The sequence below is a fragment of the Orycteropus afer genome, unplaced genomic scaffold, assembly GCF_000298275.1.
Source record: "Orycteropus afer afer isolate SDZICR_OR568_19922 unplaced genomic scaffold, OryAfe1.0 scaffold00082, whole genome shotgun sequence".
Lineage (NCBI taxonomy): Eukaryota > Metazoa > Chordata > Mammalia > Tubulidentata > Orycteropodidae > Orycteropus > Orycteropus afer.
Genome location: NW_006921669.1, coordinates 823869 through 844121, shown reverse-complemented (window position 1 = coordinate 844121; position 20253 = coordinate 823869). Strand labels below are relative to the sequence as shown.

Sequence of the window (20253 nt, the reverse complement as noted above, 5' to 3'; positions counted from 1 at the left end):
AGATTATCTTCTGTGTCTGTGTTAATTGGTTTCCCTTTTCTTTGTTGAAGAGGGTCTGTGCAATCCTTCTGCCTAGTCCGCCATCTTGCCCCGCCTCTAGTCCACTTTATTTTATCCACTTATTTTATTTACTTGTTTCTAGCCTCAGCAGGAGCCAATGTGGGCCAGATAATGCAGGTACCTTCTTCTTTCTCTTTGATTGTTGTAAGGGTATCTGTACTTTTCTTAAAATTAATTCTCACTGTCAGTTCTTCTGTCCTTTTACTATGGATGAAGACAAGGTCACGTTTTGGTCTGCACCATTTAAAACCTCAAGTTCCTTTCACTAAGATACGTAAATTTGATTTTGTAAATACATCTTTTCCATCTGCAATCTGCTGTTCGTGAGATTTGGAGGAGACAGTGAAGCATGATGTCGGGTTCAAAGGCTCAGAAGTAGCCCTGGTCTGGTTTGTGGCCTCAAAGCAGGTTGGTTATACTTCCAGGCCCTCCTTATCGGCAAAACGTGGTTAATCTCAGCGTCTGCTGGGAAGGATCCTGCATTTGAAGAGTTTAGTTCACATTATAAGCACCCCATAAACTTTCATTTTTATTATCTGTTAATATTCTTAAGCATCATAGCCTGTATTCAGCAATGGGATTTTGGTGCAGTTATTATAAAAGCAGAAAGTAGACTCTTTAACTCTCAAATACCAGTTCTTCTAACTCTCTGATTCAGATCCCACAGAAAACTACTGTCACATATTTTTCAAAATATGATCAAGTAAATTTAGATACATCTTTAAAAGGTAAAGCTCTATGAGTTTCTTCTCTCACAAGGAAAATCAGTCTAATTAATTGTCAGTGATTGAGATTTGCCTTGAGGGCTCATGTGATGGCTTTCTGTAAGTTGTACACAAAGAATTCCAAGAAACATCAAGAAAAGATGGATCATATAGAGAAGAAGAGAAGCTCTCCTGTATGGATTGCTTATTGTGTGCCAGTCATGTGCAGAGTACTCTTCATGGGTTAATTCCCTTAGTTTACTACTGATTCCCTGCTTATTATCTCATTTGATGGGATAAGATTATAGTAGAGGAATTCCAATCACATGTTTTATTTCTACCACTCCTTGTGGAAATTTGCCATACTCTGTATTGATCCTGCTTCAAGTGTGATGGGAGATTTGTCGTCTCAAAGAGATCATAAGCTCTTGAAAGCAGGTGCGGTACCTCAGATGTGGTTTAACCACCCCTCAGAGCAATTCATCTCAGCTCCATGCACCTAGTAAACAGTTAAATGAAGGCATGCTGGATTGGTGCTTAGAATTGTAGATCCTTTCAGATGTTCTAAAAGTCACTATTTAAGACCTGATTCTGGACAGGGAAGAGGAGAGATTAAGGATCAAAACCAAAAGTAAGTGAGCCTTGATTTAATCACTTGCATATTTATTTTCATGCAACGCTTTTTTTTTTTTTTTTTTTTTTAAGATTTCTGCTGCTTCTAACACAGTATAGGTGTTGACAGAAGCCCTGTTTTTCATCTGTGATAAGTCACCTGTAAACAACACCTAAAAAAAAAAGAAAGAAAGAAAGAAAGAAATGCTTTTCAAAAATTGTGCAAGTTGAGAAGTCAAGGCTGCTTCTAGTGCATGGAAGAGTCCTGGTGGCACAGTGGTTAAGACTTGGCTGCTAATAGCAAGGTCTGTCCTTTGGACACAACAGCTGCTCCTCAAGAGAAGGCTGTGGTGCTCTGTTTCCATAACAACTGCAGCCTCAAAAAGCCAATGGGGCAGTTCTCCTCTGTCCTACAGGGTCACTGTTATTACGTGCCGTCGAGTCGGACCCGACTCATAGCGACCCCTCCTTGGGTTTCCGAGGCAGTGTCACTACGGAAATAGTTTGCCCGACCTTCCTTCCAAGGAGTGGATGGTGGGTTTGAACTGCCAGGCTTCTGGTTAGCAGTCAAGTGCCTTAGGCACTATGCTACCATCAACTCAATCACCACAGGATTGGGTTTTGGTTTAGGTTGCATCTTAAATAAGTCTATGTATCATGGGTTTTTTTGTTTTGTTTTGTTTGTTTTGTTTTTAAGATAACTTCCTTCCTTTGTTTTCTTTATAACAGTAGTCACTTTATGGTTAACATACTCTGCCACTCCTGTTTGCAAATTTGATCTTTTGAAAATACCTTTATTGTTCCCCTTTTCTTTTATAGTCAAGATCCATATCTTTTTTGTTGTTGCTGTTGTTTGTAATATGTTTCTCTCAGTGTGTTGCTCAGAACACTAATCTCATTAGAGTCTCCTCAAGAATGGAAATATGTTTGGAAAGTGCTGCATGGAATATATGTTTAAGATCTTCACATTTAGAATATTAAATTTATGAAAAGCTGTGAAGTAAAAGAACATTAAATTTTACCAAATCATTTCTGATCTTGGTAAACACCCACCCGCTTACCCAGGGATGATAGTTAAAATATTTATCAAGCAGTTTGCTGGCCTGCCAGGCAGCCCACTGCTACCCTTTCTGTTTCTCTTCTATAGCCCAGGTGACTAAACCAAACAAAACTCACTGCCTGCTACCAGAGCTCCCAGCCCAGGTGCCTAGGAGACTGCAGTTCTCACCAATGATCATGTGAAGATAATTGGCAAGCTATTAGGTGTGAAGGAGAGTGGTGCAGATAGGTACTCAGAATTACATTCCAATGTACAGTGCCACCCTCTAGGTCATTGTCTCCCCCACTGTGGCTGAAGCTGATTGGCATATGCACTGACCATTCAGAACAGATGCTGGTCTTGATATTGGAGCAATTGTCTTGGGATCCTCTGCTGAGCAACCTTCAATCTTCTGATTGCCATCCTGTGCAGAGATCTAGGAGGTCTTCAAGAGAGAGTCCATGGTGTGAGGGTGAGAAAAGCAACTACTTGCATAGCTTGGGGCTCTGATTACTTAGTGATTGATTTGCAAGTATTTAATATTGTCATGCCCAGAGTTGCTGTACCACTGAAGCAGTGTATGCCAAGTGATTGTTAGTTCCACCCATGATGCTGTTAACACTCTTACCCTAATCTAGTTGCACCTATTCTTCTAGTTCTTTGGGCACCCTAGGAGAACCGCTATTCTGTACCATTTGAACATGTAAAAGTGTATCTTTTTTTTCCCTACGTGGTATATTATAATGCTATAATGTTTAAGTCTTTAGGTCAGCTGTCACTGAGTTTTTGGTTTCATTTTTGAGCTTTTTTTAAATGAAGGGGTTGAGATGGCACAGAAGTAGTGGCAGATACTTTCAGGAGTCTGGATTGGTGGGTAGATGATATTATCATAAGAGAAAAGTATCCAATAACATAATATAATCTCTCTTAAAGGAAAGTTGCTAATATAAATATATGCTAGTCACTCCATTATCATCTTGTCCAATTGGGATTTCATTTACACACAGAGACACATACACACAAAAAAAGCTGATTCCACAAAGAATCCCTAAAGAATCATCCTCATTTGCCTTTGTAGAGTATGTATTTTGAACATGAAAATATTGACTAGCTTTGAGATCACAGAAATGTGAATAGTTGTAGAGTATGTATTTTGAACATGGAAATATTGACTTGTTTAGAGATCACAGAAATGTGAATAGTAACAGTTACAAGCAGGTCATTATTGCAGTCCCCGTAGCCCAATTCCTACTTCTCTAGCTTCCTTCCCATTATTCTGCTAGGAAAATTGAGCAATTACCTCATGTGCAATGTATTCCCACTTACTTCTAACAAAATTTATTAATGGAGGAGTATTTATACATTCCACCCTATACTCACCCCCCCCACGATGAATTTTGCACTTGCTTGTGTAATTTTTGAGTTTTTAATTATTGTCCAGAAAAGTGAATAGAACAAGCTACACAGTAGAAGGAGTCAGAGACTGGCTTGTAAAGTTGTTGGGACAAGCAAACACTGTTGTTGGTGCAGCTCATTCTGATGGCTGTGTGTGTGCAGTGTAGAACTGCTGCATAGAGGAACATGTTGGCCCAGATAGGCGAGGGTAGGAGTGGAAGAAATGGCAAACACCAAGGGTGGACTGCATGAGGGAAGAAAGTTCCAGATTTTCATGGAGAGTGAAGTAAATATCTACATGTCAGGTGTAGGTTGGAAGGGACATTGATGGATACAAAAGAAGGACTTTAAGAAGTCTTTATTCATGAATAAACTCTCTTGTGAAATAGTTTTGGAATGTCCCTCATATATTCCTGATTATCAAGCTGAGGTTTATTTGATGGGGTGGTTGAGTAACTGGTCCTGAAGAAAACCAGTGATTTATTGGGTTACACAGGTATGTTCTAGTCCAAGACATTTTTCTTACTTCCTGTTTTGAAAGGGTCCTATCCATTTTCCATTTCCTGACTTCTTCCAAGAACCCTTGAATAATATCATTATCTATGATGATGTGTAATATTGTCTAAATCTTAAAATGTATTGACTCTTTGGTAGTTACCATGGACTGACTTACATCAGTATTTCTTTTAGAAAAGAATGTCTTGAATCCCCAGCAATAACAGATTCTTAATTTCATAATCATATGTTATACATCTTTTTTTTTTTCTCTCCAGTGCCAGGTCTAGAGAAGACTCTTAATGAATGGTGGTAGTGAGGTTGTTAGCACAATCTTTTTCTACTTGATTTTTATAACTTTTATTGGTATAAGAAAATAATCTAAATGATTACATTATTTTCTTGTTATTTTTCTAGTTAGACCAACTTTATTTTCTAAGCATTATAATTCACATTTCTATCATTGCATTTAGCTCATTGTAACTATTTTCTGATGTTGCATTCTCTCTCAAACAAACCTGTTAAATTCTTGAGAGTAGGGGTTACTCAAAGTAATAGATTCTTGTGAACAGTGGTTAGGTACTGTATCCCAGCAATGTAGCACAGTGCCTGGCACATTTTAGCAGCGGTATAAACGTGAATGAATGAATGACTTAAATTGGGCCCTCCTACATGGCAAAAGAAGAAAGTGGACATTTGATCTCTCTCCTTTAAGTATTAAAAAACCCAGCTGTAATACAATGAAGAGGCTCATGGCTTAGGCTACTATACCTGGATTCAAATTCCAACTGGACTGCTTATTAGCTATGTGAATTTGAACAGGTCACTTAACATCTTTCATCAAGTACAGGTAATATCCTTTACTGTACATGATTGTAATGATGATATAATAAGATAATGATTCTGAAGTACATAGGAGACCTTCATGGAGAAGGTGATAAAAACCTATTTATTCAGTGGCTTGATAAATGGGAGAGAATCTTCAAGAATGATAAAGGCAACACTAAGAAATTTATGTCCTCAGAATTCTGGGTTGTTGTTCTGGTTCCCTAGTGCCGCTCTGACAAGAATATACCACAAATGCGATGGCCTTAACAAACAGGAGTTTAATCTCTTAGTTTGGAGGGTTTAAGTCCAAGTTCAAAGTGCCAGGCTCTAGGGGCTGAGTGCCCCTCAACCTTGGGTCCAGCTCTGCCTCCTGCTCCCGCCCCACTGGAGCTAGAGGCATTTCTCCACTCAGACAGCTGCTGGCTGCTGAAGCTGAGAAGTCCAAGGTTAACAAGTAAAAAGGCACAGTCTCAATGTTACCATACCACATGGCAGGCCATCAGTTCAAGTCCATTGTAAATCCCAAGGTTGGCAGAGCATGGCAGGCTGCTGAACAACAACATGGCTACATGTAGGGCCCAAGTGTGCCATAAGCTAGAGACCAAAGCGAAAGGTGCTACTTATATATGGAATGCAGACCACACACCCAAAGGCAGCTACTCAGCTGCTCACAGTAGATTCTGCCATGGAGTTGATTACCAGTCTCATCATGGGGAATACTACATCCAGCTGCCCAGCCACTCAATCAGGCCCAGCCAAGTTGACATACAAACGTAACCACCACAGTTGCTTAACATGGGAAAACAGCACTAAGTCAGACTGAAATTTCACATTTTCTTGCTTTTAGTAGTAGGAAAAGATGGACTGACCTTTGAAGGGACTGACCTACCACATATTCTATGACTCATGAAGGAAAACACAATTTGTAGATAAATCAGGAGAATCTTCTTTTTCATTGTGATAAAGCAAAAGTTTGGAAATGTCAGATGCAATTGAAAACACTTTTTTCTTTGCTCAAATCCAAAGAACACCCTCATCTCTTAATCTTTTAAAATTAACTACATTCCTTATGCAATGTGCATACATTTAGAAGCAGTTGAGAGATGGATTTTTAATTTTTACCAATTCAATTTAAATGCAAATGTTAACCACTCACATGATGCTACTGTGTACATAATTAAGCATCATTATATACTACATGAATCATTCAGAAACCTCCAGAGGGCCATTCTACCATGTAAAACACGCATTATCCTGACAAGCAGCCAAATGACGAATACTTCTGTCCTCATTAATGGTCCTTTTGAATTATAGGTCAACTGATTATGGGACAACCTATGAGAAGCTGAATGATAAAGTTGGGTTGAAGACAATTCTGAGCTATCTGTATGTCTGTCCTACCAACAAGCGGAAGGTAAGAAATGTATATTCAGCATACGACTTATTCATGTTATGACTTTTGTCTTGGTTGGCTGACCTCTCTAAACCAAAAAAAAAAAAAAAATGTTTCTAGCTATCTGAAAATCCATTACAGTTAAGCAAGGATTAGAGATGTAAAGATGACTTGATGGATGTAAAGGTGAGGAAAAAAAAAGTCTGACACATCCTAATTTTCTGATCAGCAGCGGTGAATGTGGGAGGGAGAAGGGTAGGTGGATCACTTCCATTTCTGAAAGGCTGCTACAGGAATGAGCTTTGTTGAGTAGATGCTGCTGTCTCTCTCATAAGAGCTCTGGCCAATCTGTCAGAGGAATCAAAGGAACCTTGACAAGACAGCAGAAGAGATGGGCCTTCCCTCAGATTCTCCCTTCCACTCCCCCTTCCCCTGTGTTCCCCTGACATCAAGTGAATAATTTAAGTAGAATTTAAGTGAACACGTTGTCCTGTGGCAAGTTGGACTTTTCATTCTAATGTTTGTTCAACCTGGACACAAATATCAAGATAGAGACACTGCATTTGACAGAAGAAGACAGTTCCTTGGAAAGAGTGGTGGATTGGTGCCTTGTGGGAATGGATCTTAGCCAGAAGGGCCCTTGGAGATTACAAACATTCTAATTTTATAAATAAGCAAACTAAGGTTCAGAGAAAAGAGATGCTTTACTTCTATCAGAGAGTCATGGGCACAGTTGGTATTAAAATCTAGGTGTCTTTGCTGGTAGTCAGTACTATTTACACAAGATTATGCTGCTCCCATTAAGAGGGCTTATCTACTCTTCAGAGAAATTATTTTATGGGAAGAAAAATGTTTCCCTTATATGAGAAAGACCTATTTGTCTCAGGAGGAGAGTGGTGTTACATCCATCCCTTTGTTTATAAAGTTGCATTCCCAAATTCTGCACTCTGACTGACAATTTCAAAGTCTAACCTGGGTTTCCTTGAGAAACAGGGGGAAAAAAAAGCCACTATTCATTAATATGTTGGCATAGTGCCTAAGGCATTTGACTGCTAACCAGAAGACTGGTGGTTGAGATCTACCAGCAACCACTGCTTGGAAGAAAGATTGGACAATCTACTTCCGTGATACCACCTTGGAAACCCAAGGAGGGGTCACTATAAGTTGAATTGACTCAATGGCAGTGAGTTTTTTTTTTTTTTTTTTTTCTTGTTTTGGTCCTTGGCAGTGTTCTGTCTTGATGGTAATACCAATATCTGGATTCTCATCTTAGATCTGTCATTAGTCACAGTTTGTGATCTTGGATAGGTTATGAATTTCCTCAGAGGGAACAGCCAAAGATGGACTTAACAGCTCTAAAGCAGTCATCCTGCACTCTGGTTGTACATTAAGGGCACTAAGTGGTCCCTAAATGTGCAGGCACAGGCCCCACCCCTGTTGCTCTGGAGAAAAGCTCTGCTAACTGTATCTTTAGAAAGTTCCTCAGATGTTTATTTTATATGCATCTAGGATTAATAACCACCACAGTAAAGTGTAATATTCCTCTGGCTCTAAATATTTCAAGATCTCCAGTAGAATCAGCATAACTTGTCATTTGAGCATAGACTCTGGGGTCACTTGGCTTGAATGAAAAACCCAGCCATGACACTTACCAAGTGTGTAACTAGGCTGATTTACTTAATCTTTCCAAGCACTATGTCATCAAATTTAAGATGGTATAATTATAGTACCTACCTCATAAAGGAAATTGTAAGGGTTATATGAAATAAAGCACTTTAAGTGCTTAGCATAGATTAGAAAATGCTCAATCAGTGTTTTCTCTTCTCTCCTTTATCTCCTTTTCTCATCGTCATCTTCATATGAATGTTGGAAGTAATGGTAGTGATTGTCCTCCATAAATGACAGTGTCTTAGATGATGGAAATGGTCCCCTGAGTTGTATGATACTAAAGCCATAAACCACTTGTAGCTACTGAGCATTTGAAATACAGCTAGTGTGATTGAGGAACAGCTTTTTGAACTTAATTTTAATTAATTTAGTCACATGTGGCTAGTGGCCACAGTATTGGACAGCAGAACGCAATGCCAACCTCACACCTTTAGAGCTGTGTCCTGAACACAGCTTGTCTTCCCCTTCTGTCTGGTTACTGGTCCATCATCAACAATTATATCTGAACACTTTGGTTCTACTGTTAGTAGTTCAAATTTTGAGACATTTAACTTAAATCCTTTATTTTTATAATGAAATTTAGTTGTATTTGTTGGGTTTGGATTGATCCCTATCTGTTTTTCCTCTAGCTCACATTTTCAGTAAGTATGACAATCGACAAACTGTATACTAGGCAGTGTGCTATGTACCAAGAGAAATGACCCTGAAATGCCTGGTATTCATGTAGTAAATGCAGTATGACTATTTGTAATAGAAGTATCCTTCAGCTTAGATTCAGGAATGTAAGTTCCTGTGTTGACTCTGCTCCTATAGCAGGTAACCATGTGCTAGTCATTTAAATTTTCCTAACCTTGTATTGGGAGCTCTGGTAGCATAGTGCGTAAGGCACTTGACTGCTAACCAGAAGGCTGGCAGTTCAAACCCACCAGCCACTCCTCGGAAGGAAAGTTGGGCAATCCACTTCCGTAGTGATACCACCTCAGCAACACAAGGAGGGGTAGCTATGAGTCGGGTCCGACTTGACGGCACATAACAACAACCACCACCTTGTATTAGGCACTCTGGTATTGGTTAAAGCATTGGGCTGCTAACCAGAAAGTCAGTGGTTAAAACCCAGCAGGTGCTCATGGGAGAAAGATGAGGCCGCCTGCTTCCATAAAGATTTATAGCCTTGGGGCAGTTCAACTCTTTCCTATAGGCTCACTATGAGTTGGAGTGGACTCACTGACAGTACAGCGGGAACCTTTTATTCCCCATTTGTAAAGTGACGTAAGCAGAAACAAAGATCTCTATACTAATGGTGCTGACAGAGACCTAGGATTGTTCTCCTGTGTTGATAGTTACTCTTCGATTGGTGTGTGTTAGAGTAGCATGCTAAAATAACATTATAATAAGGTGCGGAATACTGAATGTCATTACAGACTTTTCCATAGCTGCAGAACAGTATGAGGAGGACGGTGTGCAGATTTGAAGGTAGTTTTCATGAGCGGGACTGGAAGGATAAGGCTCTCAAGTCTAGATACAGCTTCTAAGATGGTCAGCAATTCTTGGATGGGATACTGCACACAGCCCTGGCAAAGAACCCATTCCGTTCAGTTGTTGTTAGTTGCTACTGATTGATTCTAATTCATGATGACCCCAGGTGTGCAGAGTATAACTACTTTGTAGCATTTTTAAGGCTGTGACCTTTGGAAGCATATACCCAGGCCTGTTTTCTGAGATGCCTCTGGGTGTGTTTGTACCACTAACCTTTTGTCTAGTAGCCCAGTGCTTAACCGATTGTACCACGTTAATCAGGCTATATAATTAATCTCTAGTTATCTGGAGGACTTTAAGAAGAGCATTTGGTCATGGACATTTAGCTATTTCATCTTGGCTGACCCTGTTTCCACGTAAAGAGAAGTCACTGCCCATGACTGAGAGCACAGCTCATTCTGGGCCCCTTACCTTCCCAGAAGCAGAGGCGGTCCCTAAACTGTTTAAATCACAATGTTTATGGGTGAAACTAAACAAAGGGATCTTTTCCTCTGTAGATAAATGAGGCCTTCAGGGTCACTTTCTGAGATGCTGATAGATTTAAGAAATATTGGAGGACGATGAAGGGCCTTACAGTGGTACAAAAATCAATAAAGTTGACATAGCAGTATATTAGTATACAGTTTTTCTACTTATGAGATCAATTTATCACCATGAGATACATACTTCTACCCCAAAGGGACATACTTGAACTAAAAGATAGAACTTGCACAACACTTTAAAGTGTAAAATATCTCCCCTAATCAATACAGCGTAATATAAAAAAGAAGAAGAAGAAAGAAGTATAAGACTCCATTAATTATGCAGGACAAAGGCACTCATGTTCGCTCCAATTCTCCCAGGACTCTCGTTATCCTCCAGTGAAAAGGGCAGTCTCCTTTAAAGCTCTGTATTAATTCTTTCAGGTCTCCCGGGTGCTATCTTGCAAGTTAACATCTTTTGTACCAAATGCTCCCCTCTGCTTCTCACTTCAGTGGGAACAACTGGAATAAAACTGACAACATCAGGGCAACTGCTTTGCATTCCCAGAAACCCCTCTGTGCCTTCCCCTTCTTACTGCTATTTTTAGCCACTTTTTTGAGGACTAGCGCAGTTCTTCAGTCAACATACATCCAACCGTGGGCATCGTGCCCTGGCTTTGCAGGCAGCTTGTTAAGGGTATTACTGGGATCAGAGTCCAGAACAAAGTGAGGCATTATTTACAGTTTAAATTGATGATCATCCCGTGGCAGATGCTCTGCAAGCCTGCTGTAAATTATAGCAGCTTTCCTTGGATACGTCTGTTACAGTAAAAACTGTAATGTCGTCATATGTCAGTCTGGGGAATCTCGAATAGCTATGAGACATAGAAAGTCTGCTCCCAGGTATATTTTAGCTCATTCATAATCTCTCTTTTGGAACAAACCCTGCCCCTTGCCTCTGATATATGAGGTAGGCTCAGAAGAACAAGACTGAGTAAGTCCCAGTGCCAGAGGAGAGGCAGTTTTGCTATCTATCACCACATCTCCGGGGCAGGGCATTTCCACCACCCCCAGTTCATGATAAATCCCAAGACTCGTTGGTGCCAACAATAGTTTATTGGCTTCATACATATAGTCTGCTATGAGAAAAGATGATTTAACCTGTAACTGAAAGGAACAGAAGGGATGGAGAGGGTGATGGGTACAAGTAACACAGATGGCACAAAGAAAAAAAAATGAATGTGAAAATCTTGGTCTCACTCTTAAATTCTTAGGAATTTATTCATATTCTGCCTAAAAAGAAAGCTTCTTTTTACTGTGTGTGCATCTATCAGCAATACCTTTCCACATCAGTCCAACAGACCTGAGCTGTTCTCCCTCCACGAGGCAGTGTATAACATGTTCAAGGATTAGAGAGTACAGAACCACAAGTGGAATTCATTGGAAGAATAAAGACAAAAATGTGGATATGTGTGTGTACATTTAACTTGGAGAAGCAGTCCATTTATTTGCGGCAACGTTGTGCTCTGCCCCGTACGTTCCCAGCCAAGAAGAAACTTAGAGACTATTTGTTCTTTATGTTGCCTGTGGCCCCTCCACACCAGGTTCCTTCTCATTTCTGTGTCATCACCACTTAATTAGTATCGTTCCTGCTGGGAGAGTCTCCCAAGATTTTCATCCTATAAATAGGATGCTAGCTTCTCCGAACACATTGATAATTCCTGTGGGTCTCTTGCTACATGCCAGCATTAAGCACTGTTTGCGTTTTCTCCAGATGTTTAGGTTTTAATTACCATACTGTATGTGGCACATTCTAAATAAGGGTTTGATTATGGACTCCTCACTTCTTCTCTTTCCAACCTGGCCATGCTTAATGCCCCTTGTCATTTGGGTTGGGTGGTCTGGACCATGTCTGTTACTTTGGGGTCAGGTGTGGTGGATAGGGTCCACCAACTTCTTCCAAAAATATGTGTTGAAGATATTCAGATCCTACTAGGTAAGCAAACAGAATCCTGGGGAGTTTAGTGACTTGCCTAAGGTTATATACAAGTGGTGAAAGAGAAGCTAGGACCATTATGCCTTTAAAACACCCTTTAAATGCCACTTGTCCCATAAAATCTCATCAGTTCACATAATGCAGTTTTCTCATTCTCTCTCATCTCTGAGGCATTGGCCTCTCTTTTAGCACTTTTCTCTGACTTTGGATTCTAGTTGTTAGATCATGTCTGAGTCCCTGGGTAGTGCAAACAGGTAATGCATTTGGCTGCTAACCAAAAGGTTAGGGGTCCAAGTCCATCCTGAGACACCTTGGAAGAAGGGCCTTGTGATCTACTTTCAAAAAACTCAGCTGTTGGAAACCCAGTGAAGCACAGTTTTGCTCTAACACACATCATGGGGTAACGATGACTTGGGTCAACCCAACAGCAACTAGTAGACCATGGCTAATCTCCCCTTTAGAATTTAAACTCCTAGATGAGATAAGGGAGCTCTGGTAGCATAGTGGCTAAGGCACTTGACTGCTAACCAGAAGGCTGGCAGTTCAAACCCACCAGACACTCCTCGGAAGGAAGGTTGGGCAATCCTACTTCCGTAGTGATACTGCCTCGGAAACCCAAGGAGGGGTCGCTATGAGTTGGGGCCAACTCGAAGGCAAATAACAACAACAACAACAGATGAGATAAAGTGCTTTGCTTACTTTATAGTCCCTAAGACAACTCGCATAGGAGCTTAGTATACAGTAGGGGTTTAACATATGTCTGAGAATTTGAATTGAACTTAGGCTGGGTGTGGAACTCCCAAGCTGAAATATGAAAAAGGAAGTATTCTGTGAAACCAGCTTTGAGTCATTTGTTTTCTCTAATTAGCAAATTAATTTGTTTAAGTAAATAAACAAGGATAGTAAAATAAAATAAGCTGTGTAGATTTTAATCATTTCTAGGCCATAATGTATATAACTTCATTTTTTGTAGCTTGGAAGAACATGATTAATATTTAAAATGCCAGGACTTTGCATCACACTAACTTCACATTATCTGGCAGGGCCAAGGGGAACTAGGGTATTGTATAATACATCAAAGGGGGTGCATGACATTTCCCTTGGCGGACACTCAACACTTGCTCATTCCACCCTAGTTCTTTTATCTGTCCCTTTGTACACAAGATCATCCGTTTGCCTCTCATCTTTAAAAAAAAAAAAAAATGTGTATTTCATTCACAAAGAAGTGCAAGGCATGAACTTCGAGACATAGTGGAAGTGGCATTCTCCAAAATTCAATAAAAGTGACTTTTTTAGTGAACAAGTGCTTCCTTCCTTGCACTTCACCTGGGCAATGATGGCTAAAGGGAAAGATCATTTACTTTGATCCTTCCTGGATACAGCTGAGTGTTTATACTGTGTCAGGCCATTGAGTACGGTTGAGTTCTATTCTTGAGCATTTAAAAAAAAAGTCCAGGACAGCATGCCACATCCACAGTTTTATCACAGGGTAATTTTCCAACAGACGTCCAAGCACCTGGTATTCAGTCAAGTCACAGAATGAGTGCACAGTGTTCTTTTTGAAATCAGGAGTGGAGTGCCAGGAACACTACCCACTAAGCAACCTCCTCGTGGCCCCAAGGTGACCCTTGGGAATCCCTCTGAAACTCCTGGGCTCTTAATAACATAGTTGAGAGGAAAGGGAAATGAGGTCTAGGCCCCTCTCCCCTCCGTATACTGAACTCCCACGTACCATTGTTGTTTCACGAGGTCAGGGAAACAACCATGTACCTGTACAGCACTGTATAAATCAAAGAACCTATGATGAACTGTACCGTAGAGTCCATTACATAGCAGGTGCCCACCTGATTCTTTTTAAATCTTATTTCTGCATCTTTAATACTAATACTGCAAAAAAAAATTATGTATATACAGATTCAGCCAAATAATTTTGATCACTGCATAGATTCAAAAAAGTAATTACTTCTCCCTTCTGTCTCTCTCTTCCCATCCCCAATATATTCCCATCTGCCTGAATTCTCAGAACCTATCAGGTTCCTCACTATTTACTCTTTCATGCAGCATTAAGACTGCCCAATATATTTTTGTTAGAAAGAAATTTCTTGCATAATGAAGATCACATATTTGTTATTCCTAATTTGTAAGATGTTGTGTCTACCATATATAATAAACATCTAATACATGAAATATAGGAGCTCTGGTAGCATAGTGCCTAAGGCACTTGACTGCTAACCAGAAGGCTGGCGTTTCAAACCCACCAGCCACTCCTCGGAAGGAAGGTTGGGGTTGGGCATTCCTACTTCTGTAGTGATACTGCCTCAAAAACCCAAGGAGGGGTCGCTATGAGTCGGGGCCGACTCAATGGCAAATAACAACAACAACATGAAATATTATTCTTGACCTAGTCGTTTTAAAAAACATATCCAGTAGTAAGTTACATCTCCATGAAGACTAAGTTTGTCTTTATACTGGCTAAAGACATTCGTGTTATAATTTAGAATCTTATTAGCTATGTTAAATGTATATATATAGCTAGCTAATCAGGTAAATAGCTAGCTAGACAGGTGATAGATAGTTATATCAATTGATTTTTCCTGTTTAGATAGTGCTTCCTACTTTAGTTCACAAAGGACACTTTAACAAAGAAAAAAGAAATAGAACTTTATTTTTTGGCTTTATTACTTTTTAACAAATGGGGTAATCAAAATAGAGATGGTCTAAATTAGTCTGCAAATAATACCAAGTAAGATTGACCTGGAAACCATATTTCTTATACCACTGACTGGTTCTCAGAAGGTTGTTGCTTGCTATCTTCTTAACCCTATTTGAGGAACAGATTCCTTTTTACTTATCTATGTACGTCTATCTATATGCTCCTCCTTACTTATTTATTTTTATCTCATCATCTGTCTTTATTACAGCTTATGTTGCCTGACATCTGGCTGGCCTAATGCTAACTGTCCATCCATTACCCTTTTATGAAGGTCACATGCATTATTTCAGGTTTGTTCCAAGTTATGCTCTGCTGTGGAAAATGGTCAGAGGTCTTTTCAGCATTCTGGTCTGTTTGCTTCCAGCATACTCCCTGTGGTTTCTCAGAGGTTTCCATCATCCGGTGTTTGACATACTGTATCTAGAACATTTGTTTCTAGTGAATAGCCCATGCTGCTCTCATGATGGATGGAGATGAATGCTGGCTGCTACAGGAAATTTGCCACATTTACTAGGGTGGGGATGTTTCGCTCCAATATATCAGACTTGCCCCAAGCCTTCTCCTGGTGCTGTCAGGATAACAAAGTCAATGCCAGTGAATCTTTAATAAAGCCACTTTATCTTCCCTGGAGAAATTAAAAGAACGCCACCAGCCTCAGGGGTTATATCATTTCCATTTAAACATTACTTCTCTTAACCTGACCTTTCTCTTGACCAAATCATCTTGTGGTTTTAACCCTCTTTTCCTCTAGGCATCCACCTCTACATTTTGCTGGGTCCCTAACCTCTGGTATGATTCTCATTTCATAGCCCTTCAAGTCAACTACTTACAATAACTCTTGCGGAACAGAAAACTACAGCTTGTAGGTAAACGAGATTGGCTTAGATCCTTACAGGTAGAAAGGGCTGCAGAATACACAATTTGATAACTGACAGACACAGTTGTTCTTCTTTTGGTGCTTGGGGCTGTGTGTATTTGTTTAGGGACCAGAATACCAAACATTGCCAAGACTGACAACATCTGCCGTCAGGAAGTGAGCCTACTTATAGTAGAGAAAAAGACAGTATGGATAAATCCAAAAAATAAAGATCGGAAAATAATAAATGAACTCTGAACATACTGCCTCTCACAGATAAGCAAAGGAAAGGCAGGAGGAAATGCATGGATGTTAAGCCAGGAGGGAAGATGGTAGAGATTACTACAGAGACTTTAAAGCAACCTAATAGTGATAAGAGAAAGCTAACACAGAGAGCACAATGAAGACGGAAGAAATAATAAACTCATAAATGTTTTCAGCAGTAGAAGTTTAAGAATCACTTGGAAACTCTCAGAGAGAGGAGGGCTAATTTACCGGGAAGTTATTAAGACTTTTGGAAGGAGTACAATTTACCCTTATCTCCGTTCTTCTTGAGTGGTTTCAAAGGGGTAAAATATGTTGATGGCTGTGGCTGAAATTGGTTTTACCAGGAAAGAAAACACAATTAGGACTCAAGCGTGGGGATATGGCAGGCCTAGATCTAGGCTCCCCAGCTCCCCAGAGAGAGATTCAAGTATCATTGCTCAGCTGGCACTTAATGAACTTTTGTCCTTTTAAAGCTGCCTCTCCTACCTACTTCTCTATCCTTCTGTACAGTGGCCCCTTACATTTATGTGCACACTTGGTATTTTCAGCACTTGTTAGGTATATCAACTGAGTAGGTATTTACAGCCTTCACAGAGCTGCACTTTGTCATATGAACGTGGTCACTGTGAATTGCTTGGTGGAATCATTAGTTGTGGTGTAAAATGGTCGATATAATGGATGCTGGAGCCAAAATACCTGGCTTTAAATTCCAACTAGTATAGAACCATATACTAGTTGTATGCCCTTATACAGGGTTTTATCTGTTGGTTGGTTGGTTATTAACCTCTCCATGGTACAGTTTTCTCATCTTTGAAATGAAATATAGTAATTTTAGCAAATCACAAGGTAATTGTGATAAATAGTCAAAATAAAGAACAGTATGTGGGCATGAAGAAAATGTTCAATAAATGTTTGTTGTATTATTATGGTTATTATCTATTTTAAGTTATATGGCCATACCTTATGCTATCATCTATCAACTCAGTGAAAATTTATTAAATGCCTATTTTATGCTATGTATATTTCTTTTTTAAGAATTAAAAAAGAAAATAGAGATATAAGACATTGTCCTTGCTCTTAGGATCGTGCAGCCTGCTGGAGGAGATGAATGGATAAACAATCAATTATAGTGCCGAACTATATATATCATAACGTTTATGTACAGAGAACTCAATCTTTGTGGACTCAGGAAACCTTCACAGAAAAGCAAATATTTGTCAAAAGAGAAGGAAAAAGAAAAAGAAAACCGTCTTTCAGCGTGTGTGCTATGAGAAACCAGTGTTCATAGAGTACAGTGCATAGCTTTGAGTGATTTGGAAATAATTAAATGAATAAACATACCTGTTTTGATTATTATATCATGCTAATTCGATTCAATTCTAATGAACTAATTAGACCAAAAAAAAAGTCTGCATGATGAATTTAAATTACAATTTTAACATAAAAAAGCAATTTATGTTCAATTATTCCAAACTTTTTTCCTGTCTTCCTCATAAAGTCAATAAATGCACAGTGGTGATACTCTTAAGATTGAATTAACAGAAGTAAATATTAACTTATGATAGATTTGATATATTCATTATTTACTTTAACTAACTCTTGGTCAGTCAGAACTTTTGATGGGATTGAGAGGTACAATTTCAGAAGAAAGCAATTGACGTCCACTTTATTGAATACCTGACTTGTGCCCAGTACTTTGCAAGCATGATGGTGAATTTGAAAATGCTTGAACCTTATGGTTTATCCTTATAGAGCTTACTATCCTGCTTCAGGGATCCAGTTAAAGAACAATGAAAGACAGAAGATGATGGATTACATGGTACAGATGACAAAGGCTCTGAGAGTTTGGGGAGGACCGTAGCCTGAGATAGTTACAGAGACAACTTAAGTTGCCCAAAGTAGCAGACTGGTATGATATAGGCCATGACATTCACAACAGAAAAAAAAAAAATTTACTCAAGGATAAAACAAAAAAACTCACTGCTATTGATTCAGATCCGACTCATAGCGACCCCTCCTTGGATTTCCGAGGTAGTATCTACTATGGAAGTAGATTGCCTAACCTTCCTTCTGAGAGTGGCTGGTGGGTTTGAACCACCAGCCTTCTGGTTAGCAGTCAAATGCCTTAGGCACTACACCACCAGAGCTCCCTATTGAAGAATTAGCAGTGGAACTACAAATATGCATAATGCAGGACCCTGTTGGAGGGAGAGGTGTGTAGGGAGAAATGAACATGGAGTTTACATTGATACTGATACTATACCTTTTCTTTCCTAAAATCTTGATATTTTGATAATCTGTATTATGTATCCTATTCTTTTGCACCCTGAAGCTTATGAAGTGCTCTTTTGACAGATCATGTTTCTTAATTGTTGACTTGAAAAATATAAACTCATTGTTACTGAGTAGATTCTGACTCTTGTGTTACAGAATGGAACTGATCCATAGGTTTTCTGAACTGTAGTCTTTGTGGAAGCAAATCACCAGGGCATTCCTTAGCAATGCAACTGGGTGGGTTTGAACTTAGGTCACTAGATATTGTTGCCTGCCATTGAGTTGATTTCGATGCCTGTGACAGAGTAGATCTTCCCCATAGGGTTTCCTTGGCAGTTATCTTTTGGAAGTAGATTGCCTGATCTTTCCCCTGGGGAGATGATGGACTGAAACTTGGTGATAAGAGAAGCAGCCAGACATTTCTGGGGGACCAAGAGGGATCTCTAGTGTTTCAATGGCTGATAGTTTATCTTTTTCTTCACTGCTTTCTTAAATGGACCCAAATTCCTTTAAAAGAAAGAACAGCTACAACTTCTTAACAAGTTTTCAGAAAACTCGCATTTCAGTGGGATGGTTTTAGTTGTTATTAGAAACTAAATCCATCCAACTTGACTGAAATAATAGTAGTGTTTGAATCTCAGTGGTTGTCCAGGAAAAGAGCTGAACTTTGTACTGGGGAGAGAGATGTTGGATCTTAGGAAGGCACTTGTCAGATCATGGAAACACTCTATTTTTCCTTTGAATCTATTTTATGTAGCATGTTTGTGTGTGGGCACAAACCCCTTATACTTTATTTATGCATTATTTCACCAACAGATTTACATATTTTCTCGACTGTCTAATGCTTTCTTTGTTCCTTGGGCCCAAGCCCTTTGTGCTTCAATTTGGGAGTGCATTACTGACATTTACAAACTCCCACAGAGGATTCAGTCAGTTACCACCATAGATGCCCATTGTTGCAAGAGAGCTGACCTTTCCCCCTAGGCACCAATTAAAATCCATTGCTTCTTACCCCTGCAGTGCTTGTTGTAATCCTGGCTCCATGCCCAGAGTAACTGGTGAGATGCCTTCTTCTTCATTGCCTCCTTATTTTTCTTCCCAAACAGCAGAGTGTCCTATAAGAGAAAATGAACACTTGCTCTGGAGAAAGAAGAGACAGATCACCAGAATGAACAATAGTCTTCAAATGAAATCACTTTTTGCATCAATACAAAGGAAAAGCCTAAATGAATAATTAATCAAAATTTGGGGCACTGCCTGCAGGTTTATCCCAGATTCACAGATCAGCAAGCTCTCCAATTATTCCACCAAAATGATTTTCTGCTAATTGCAAGGCTATTCTACCCCGGGCATAGCTGGGCCTACTCTGTGGCAAGCTGACAGAAGGACCAAAGTCCCCAATTGTGTTGCTGTTGTTAAGTGCCATTGAGTTGATTCACACTCATAGTGACTCCTGTGTACAATGGAATGAAACACTGCCCAGTCCTGCGCTGTGCTCATATCAATCATTGCTACGTTTCAGCCCACTCTTTGCAGCCATTGTGTCAGTCCATCTTGTTGGAGGTCTTCCTCTTTTTCACTATCTTTCTTTACCAAGGAGTTCTGGTGGCATAGTGCCTAAGACATTTGACTGCTAACCAGAAGGTTGGAGGTTCAAACCAACCAGCCAGTCCACAGAAAAAAGACTGGGCAATCTACTTCTGTAAAGATTTACCACCTCAGAAACCCAAAGGGAGTTGCTATGAGTCAGAATCGACTCTATGGCAGTGAGGTTTGTGTGTGTGTGTGTGTGTGTGATTTGGGTGAAGGTTTATAGAGCAAATTCACTTTCCATACAGCAGTTCACATATATTTTGTCTCATGACATTGACCACAGTTTACAATGCAACAGCTCCCCTCCCACTTCCTCCCCATAGTTACCTCTTCCCTGTGTCCATCCCTCCATGCACTCCTGCC

General features: G+C 39.7%; 1 protein-coding gene across 1 annotated transcript in view; it reads left to right on the top strand.

Moving 5' to 3' along the window:
- Positions 1 to 20253, top strand: part of SORCS1 (sortilin related VPS10 domain containing receptor 1) — a 682844-nt gene that overhangs the window by 364361 nt on the left and 298230 nt on the right. Inside the window, exon 3 of the mRNA XM_007941533.2 lies at positions 6448 to 6547. Coding sequence (XP_007939724.1) covers positions 6448 to 6547 — 100 coding nt within the window. The remainder of the gene's footprint in view (positions 1 to 6447; positions 6548 to 20253) is intronic.